Consider the following 7548-nt stretch of genomic DNA (forward strand, 5'->3'; position numbering starts at 1 on the left):
TAATTTATCAAGTTTTAAACATTATGTAATTCCCATGGTTAAGCTAACTCTTAGTGTTAAAGATAAGCTGCTTCTTTTCTTCTCTGGCCTGAAAATGTTTTTAATTATTATTATCATTGAATATCCCAATACTATTTCTGTACTATTACTACTATGATTACACTATTATTATTATTATTGTATTTAAACCAATATTATGCACCTAAGCAATAGCAACAACAACAGCAACAGTAACAAAAATCTATTGTGCAAACACATTGTAACAAAAAAACAGTGTGTTTTAAAAGGCAACAAAAAAAAAATGAAAACGAAACAAAAAAACATAAAAAAAAGAACCGACAAACCAAAAAAAAAAACGGTGTAAAATTATTCATTATCATATACATATATATATATGTATAAACCACCTGTGTGTATACATATGTATATATGCAATTCCTGCCATTTATTAGTGTACATACACATACATCTATACATATGTATATAGATATATATTTATAGATTTACATTCATTTTTGGCATACTTTTTGCCGCCTTTGTCGTTCCGTAGAGTATTCTCTTTTCTCTACTTACCCCGCTCCACAAAATCCCATAATCCCCGCATTCTCTACACTTTAACTTAAACGTACTGCCATTTTGAGAGAGGTTTTTAAAACAAAACAAAAGTAAAACAAATAACAACAACTACAACATTTAGACTTTGTACATGTATAACATTTAGGCTGTTCTTATTTCCAATGTAAGAGACAACAAGAAAACTTAAGGATTGTATTATGTATAAGTGAATCGAATTGTGTGCATGTTTGTATGTATGTATGTATGTCATTCGTATGCACCGTTAGTCTGTCATGCATGTTGCCCCGCCCCCCTCCGCCCCCTCCCATTGTGTCCACTCTTTGCGCTCCAGCACAATCATTTCTCGATAGCCTTTTTCGATAGCAGCTGAAAAAGCTTTTAACTAGGCAGCTGTTTTGAAGCCCACCTTACACACACACACACACAAACAAAGAGAGAGAGAGTCGCACGCACACACAGACACACCCACAACCACAACCACATGCATATACGGCGAATGTTAGAAAAATCGAAAGTAAATTTAAAATAAAATATAAATAAGAATTATTAAATTTATGCACTCGTCTGTTGAATATTTATACATACATATAAAAATGTAGTTAATAATATGAACTAATTAATAATTATGCATTCGTACATGTGTACATACACACACACTCACACACACACACACACATACATATGACTCTGTAAGGTGTGTGCGTGCGTGATTGAAAAAAGTTAGGTTAGGTTTAAGCATTAAGACTTGAGATAACGATGCAAACAACAATTTAGTAAACATATAAATACATACATATGTATATTGAAATCAACATGCATACGCATGTATGTTTATTGCACTCACACAGACATACAGATTAATATTAGTGTTGAGGTTATGTCGTACATTTTCCAATATCCGATCACTGTTTGAATAGCCAAGTAAGTTGTAATACTATGTAACGGAACTATTAACAATTGTTTTGGTTTTTTCTTGTTTTTGTTCATTGTATGTATGTATGTATATTTAATTTGTGTGTATTTACTTTACGTATATAAATCGGCTAAAGCGATTGTTGTTGTTTATTAGTCGATCAAACGCGAACATAATGCATATGAAAAATTATAACAATGATATATGTATGTCAAAATCTTTATAGTTATTTGTAAGTCGAACAATTGGTAACAAACCTTTACAGATATACATATATATATATAAACTAGATATATATGTATGTACTATATGCATAACGTAAATCGTAAATCAACTGATGTATAACGTATACTTAGCAAATTCAATGAATTACGATATTGGTAACGATAACTATAAATATAATTATAATGATAATGATTATGATAATGATAATGATGAAGAACAAGATGGAAGCCGTTGCCGAAGACGCAACTGAGGCAACAGCTTAATAAATGCCGTGTTTCCATGCACGCAAAAACAAACAAACAACAATTTGAAAAGTCTTCTTCTTCTACCCACGCTTCTCACATTTGGTACATTGGATCACTTTTTTTTAAATGTCAAATTGTTTTGTTTTTAAATTTAATTTAATAGCGGCTGTTGATGGATAAGTAAGTAAGTTAATACATTTTCAAAAAGGTTCCTAAATATCAAATTTATTTTGCTACAATTTTGTTTTGAAAGTTTAATTTGATTTAATTTGTGCGCTTTCAGAATTTACATAAATTACTATAAATGTATGTTAACATTTAATTAACAAAAAAACTTGAAAGAATTTAGGCTTGTTTTTCATAATCCACTTAAATATTAACAGCTATTGTAGATATTTTTAAATGTAACACTAATTTTTTTTTAATTTTACGCCAAAAGATTCTTTATTTTTTTAACTGAAACCTATATATACAAATTTGGTACATTTTTATCTAAAGCCTGGTACGAATTATTTCTACCACTTGATGTAGGTGAACTTGAAGGTCTTAGGATCGCTGGCCTCGCAGATATATAGCATGAGAATCTTACAGTTGGCATCGTTGATCAGTTCTCGGGTGCCAAACATGTGAACACAGTTCTCGTTACCTCCGTAATTGTCGGGCATCTGCTTGGGACCGTTCCAGGGAGCATAGGTCATGGGTCTACCTGTAGAGAGCCAGTAGAAGGCACCTTCAGTGCCGAGATCATTGCCGGATATCCAAAAGTAGTCGTTATTCTTAAATCCCTTCGTCTTGATGTACTTCACCAGCGCCTCCATCTCCGGCTTGTCCTCAATCGAAGCCAAATGGGCGTTCATCATGCGACAGGCGCCCGCCGCCTGGAACCAGTTCACTTTATTCATCGGCTCAATGTAGTAATAGTTGTCCCCAATCCGTATAAAAGGCGTCGTATCAATATCCGATGGTATGCCTAAAAGACAATATGCCAAATCATCTTATTGGTTGATCCAATCCTTACAGATTACATCTTTACAGCGAACAAAATTAACTGATTTCAAACTTAATTTCTCACTGAGATGGAATTTACTTAAGCTAGAATTTCGATATTATTCCAAGTACAACTTCTAAAGCTCAAAAATTTAAGTACTTTAATATTGTAGCTAAAAAGTAACTTAAATTCGTACTTCAGAAAGCATTCCGTTCTTGATTTTATCGTGCATGTAAAGAATTTAAAAATCTTGATTCATTCATAGTAAATAGCAGTATTAAATGCCTTAAGATTATTTGTTTTTATACACAGATTTTTTTTTCATTCTTTGGACATTTTATGCATATTTCCCGTGATTGATTTTTTTTAAATTCGGTTGAAGTTAGTTCCTTCGTCTACTCACCATTGTAGACCTCTGTGCGATAATTTGTAAATATATTCACATCCGGAAGGTAACCGAGTGCTGGAATAAGACAACAGCCGAGTAGGAGAAAACGCAACAATATAACATACTGATCGTAATGGGGATGCATCTTGATATGGCTAGCAATTGAAAGTGAACTGACTCCAACTAAAGCCCGACTTTGGCTTTTATTCACAACTTGCAGTTGAAATTCTGGATCGAATCTTTACGAGTATCAGCTTCTTCAGCTGTTATGCAATAAAGGAATAGAAAAACAGCTGCACAAATACAGCACGATAAAATAACATTGATTAGAACAAAAATCGAAGAAATTGCTTAGTTAATATATTTTTCAAAGAGATGTCAACTTTTACTTGGTGAATAACCAAAATATCAGCATTTATTCTTTTAATTTTCTAGAGATTTCGAGGTTAAGTAGTGTTTCTTAACGGTATACTTTTATTTCAACACGTCACTGCGTGTCTTCGTATCAAATAACAGTGATAAGCAAGTAACAACATGTGCAGCTGAACTTAGCAATACCCTGTATTGGATAGCATATGCGTTGGCCTAATCTTGATTTCATACTTTGATGCAGAATCAAAATAGAGGTAACATAATGATAAAGTTGACATCCCGCAAAGAAATTGGTTAAGATTTGACAAAGTTATGACAGTTTGAAGTTTGAAAAAGTGTCAAAGGAAAAGTTTGAAAATATGGACAGTATTGGAATTTTAAGTTTCCCATTTTGACGCTGAATCAAATAAGAGTTGAGTTGTCGTTTTTTCATGAAATTCAATGACGTTTAATTTTTTCAAAATATTTTCAAAATCACAAAAACTGGTTGTCATAAGTTTATTTAAAATTTCACGAATATTATTTAATATCATTATATAGTTAATCTAAAATGTTTGTATTTTATGCATTTTTATTTAATTTTAAAATAAAATCCATTTAATTAATAAAATACAAGCTTTATTCAATATTTTCAAACTTGCTTTTGGTCGAAAACACCTAAAAGCACTCTACAAATTGAGACGAAAACCCGTTCAGAAATTAGAAATGACTTGAGTTTGCTAAAAAATTAAACAAATTGTTACATTTGAATGTGTCAGATTTTTGGCTTTCCGCGACCAAATGTGAAACTGTTAAAACATTTCTATTTACCCGATATAAATCAGCAGTTCGATTTCGGTGCAAAAATTATAAGAAGCTGAAAATAAGAACATTTTCATTTTTATTTTGCAATTATAATTAGTGCAAATTGTATGCTAAGTTATTTATTGAACAAAACAGCAGGTTAAAGTGATAATTTCTTTTTTTCATGAGTTTATCGCGCGTTCGATAAATATGGCAAAAAATCTCAACATTCATTATGAAATGATCATTCGGATTTTGTACTGAAATGAAGTCCACATTCGGGCCGAATGGCGTCGAATGTGCCAAATGTGCTATTTAGTAGGCTATAAGTCATTTAATTGAGTGACAAGAAGTTGAAACACTTTTAGGATTTTAGCTGATAAATACAAGATCGATTAGAGCTTATGACTAATGCCCTCTTTCCACTTAAATAAAATGTGATTTTTAATTCCCTGTTTTCATTTTTAAAATGTTCATTTGTTGGGACTTTGTACGGCCATAAAAGTACATTTTTTAATATTGTAAGCAACGCGTAAAACACAAAAAAAAAAATACAAATTATTGATGGTGGAAAGAGGCTTATTAAATAAGAGACAAATCAAATACATATGAGAGTGACTAATCTTGTAAGCAAGTCGAAAAAAATGAAATGAGATTCTACAAATTCCATTGTGCTAATAAGTTGTCGAGCTGCTTTTTTTTTTTGTAGTTCCGTGATGATGACACTGTATGGGGATTAACAGTCAGTTTCACAGTTTCAGTCGGACCTACGCAGGTCGAAGGTGGGCAATTGTGTTGACACATCGGGTTTGGGCCAAACGATGCTCTCGATCCAGTCAATGTAGCTGGAGACGCGGGTGTAGACGCTGGGAGGTCCGCTGGCGCAGCCTTGACCCAGCGAGGTGATTCCCACAGCATACCACGTGCGCAAGCTTTCCATGACAATTGGACCACCTGAATCACCCTGGCAGGTGTCGCCCACACCTTTCATGTCGCCGGCACAAATTTGACTGTCGGCCAAACCATCGGCCAGTTGTTCGGGTTGATAATGTGGCTGGCATTCCTCTTTGGTGACATGTTGCAGGCCAACCTTGAGCAGTTGCTTGGAGGCGAGACCCGCAAATTGTATCTGACCATAGCCAATGGCGGTTAATTCATTCACCGCCAGCACCGAACTCGGCCAGAGGCAGACAATTTGCCTCTTCGACGGCTTAGAGTCGTCCAGCTCCAAGAGTGCAATATCATTGTACGAGGTGGTATCATTGTAGCCCGGATGTGTAAACACACGTCGTATCGCATGATCCTCGCCCATGTCCATGGTCAGATTCTCACCACCCAGACGCACAACCGTCGGCAGTTGTCCACCAAAGTTGATGCAGTGCGCAGCAGTTAGGACAAATGTGGGCGATATGAGAGCTCCTCCGCAGCGGTAAAAAATGCTCCCATCAAAATGCGAGGGCCATCCGAGGGCTGCCATGTAGGGGAACTCGCCATTTTTGGCCGGCGTCCCTCCCACAATTGAGAAGCGAAAGACTTTGGAATCCTCGCAAGCTGCAAAACGATGTTTATCAATGATTATTAACCAAAGATGCAGATCAAACAAATTACAAACCCTTTTCACTTGGTCGTATCTCTGTAAAATCATCTGTTTTTGGAGTCAGTGTTGTGGCTTCCGTGTCATTGTTGCTGTTAGTGTTTTTGATCTCACAGCATACATACTGATCGTACTTGACGAAATAACAGGTCTTGGGAAACACATTATTCAGCTTCCAGCGTTTCAGGGCGTCGGGGCAATCCTCCAGCAGTTTACAGCTGCCGCGCACAAGTTGCTCCTCATCCGCAAAGCAATCGTCAAAGGATTCCTTCGGAAAGATGATGCCACGTTGTGACAAAGGTTTTATTGCCGGATTAGCCACTGAAATGCAATCAAACAAAAAAAAGGCATGGAATCATCTACATTTTATAGACTTATAGACTCTGCACTTAAAAAGTATAAATTTGGATGAGCAACAACCGCCGAGTTGATATATGTATATATCATTTCACTTTTATATGAGAATCTTTAAATTTCTTCTTTTTATTGCAACGCGGAACTGAATTAATAAATTAAAATTCGTTTCGCTGCAAAATCGTGTTTTTTATACCCGTTACTTAAAAAATAAATATATTTACATTGTATATTGTAATTTTTTTTTTTGGATTTGACAGTTGTGTATTAAATTAGCGATATTTCCGTCTATATATTTATGTCAATCTTAAGGAATATACGAGTAAAGGACTTCAAATTTAATGCTACATACATGTATATTCTATGCAGATCAATATTTTTGTTAAGAACTATAGCACTCCGCCTTCGCAAATCGAATAATGACAATTTAAGCCATAGATTTCTTCAGAATGGTAAACATAACATTACAGGATGAATTGCAGTTCTGTAAACAAAATTTTAATTTCGAAAAGGTTTAACAGTCAACTGATGGGCCAAGCTTACAAGATTCGTTCGACTTAAAGGTTTTTGAATTTTTAATATAATTCTTTTTACCAATATTTTATACTGTTTCTATTTTAATTTATACATTTCTAGAACACCCCTGATAATATGCTTATGTTAAATTACAGGGTCAGTTACAGTCATCGAGTTTGCCTTTCGTATTCGTTATATTTCTTATTGGAAAAGTGAAACTTAGTTACCTGCGGCTCTCGCCTGTCCGGCTAACAGCAATAACAACAACAGTGCTGGCAATGCGTTTTCCATTTTCAGTTTTCCTCTGCTGTTTGCTGTTTTCTTTGCGGCTGCTCGGATGCAAGCTTTGCTTCTTACTGAAATGTTCGTTGTCGTTTTCGATGTCGATGTCGCTTTCAATTGGCAATGCGCCTGCGCCTGTTGTTAAATCTGTTGTTGTTCAATCGCGTTGATATGAAGTGCGCGTCGCAAAAATCGAAACCAGCCAGGCAACTTCAAAGATCTCGACTGTTATTATAATCTTCACACATACATACATTTTTGTATGTAGGTACCCCTTTAGCGTTTGGATTTATAATTGACATCTCAAGCATT

The 7548-nt window shown here is 34.8% G+C and overlaps 2 protein-coding genes across 2 annotated transcripts; both read right to left on the reverse strand.

Moving 5' to 3' along the window:
* Positions 1–2461: 2461 nt before the first annotated feature.
* LOC117792584 (C-type lectin 37Da) lies at positions 2462–3530 on the reverse strand. Its single transcript, XM_034632784.1, has 2 exons — positions 3351–3530; positions 2462–2929 (listed from the first exon to the last, which is right to left on the reverse strand). The coding sequence occupies exons 1-2, from the start codon at positions 3478–3480 to the stop codon at positions 2475–2477; spliced, it is 585 nt and encodes a 194-aa protein (XP_034488675.1). The 5' UTR covers positions 3481–3530; the 3' UTR covers positions 2462–2474.
* Positions 3531–4614: 1084 nt separating this feature from the next.
* On the reverse strand, positions 4615–7501 carry LOC117793873 (serine protease snake). Its single transcript, XM_034634306.1, has 3 exons — positions 7182–7501; positions 6103–6405; positions 4615–6041 (listed from the first exon to the last, which is right to left on the reverse strand). Exons 1-3 carry the CDS (start codon positions 7243–7245, stop codon positions 5248–5250), a joined length of 1161 nt encoding a protein of 386 aa, XP_034490197.1. The 5' UTR covers positions 7246–7501; the 3' UTR covers positions 4615–5247.
* Positions 7502–7548: the final 47 nt, after the last annotated feature.

Source organism: Drosophila innubila, chromosome X, assembly GCF_004354385.1.
Source record: "Drosophila innubila isolate TH190305 chromosome X, UK_Dinn_1.0, whole genome shotgun sequence".
NCBI lineage: Eukaryota > Metazoa > Arthropoda > Insecta > Diptera > Drosophilidae > Drosophila > Drosophila innubila.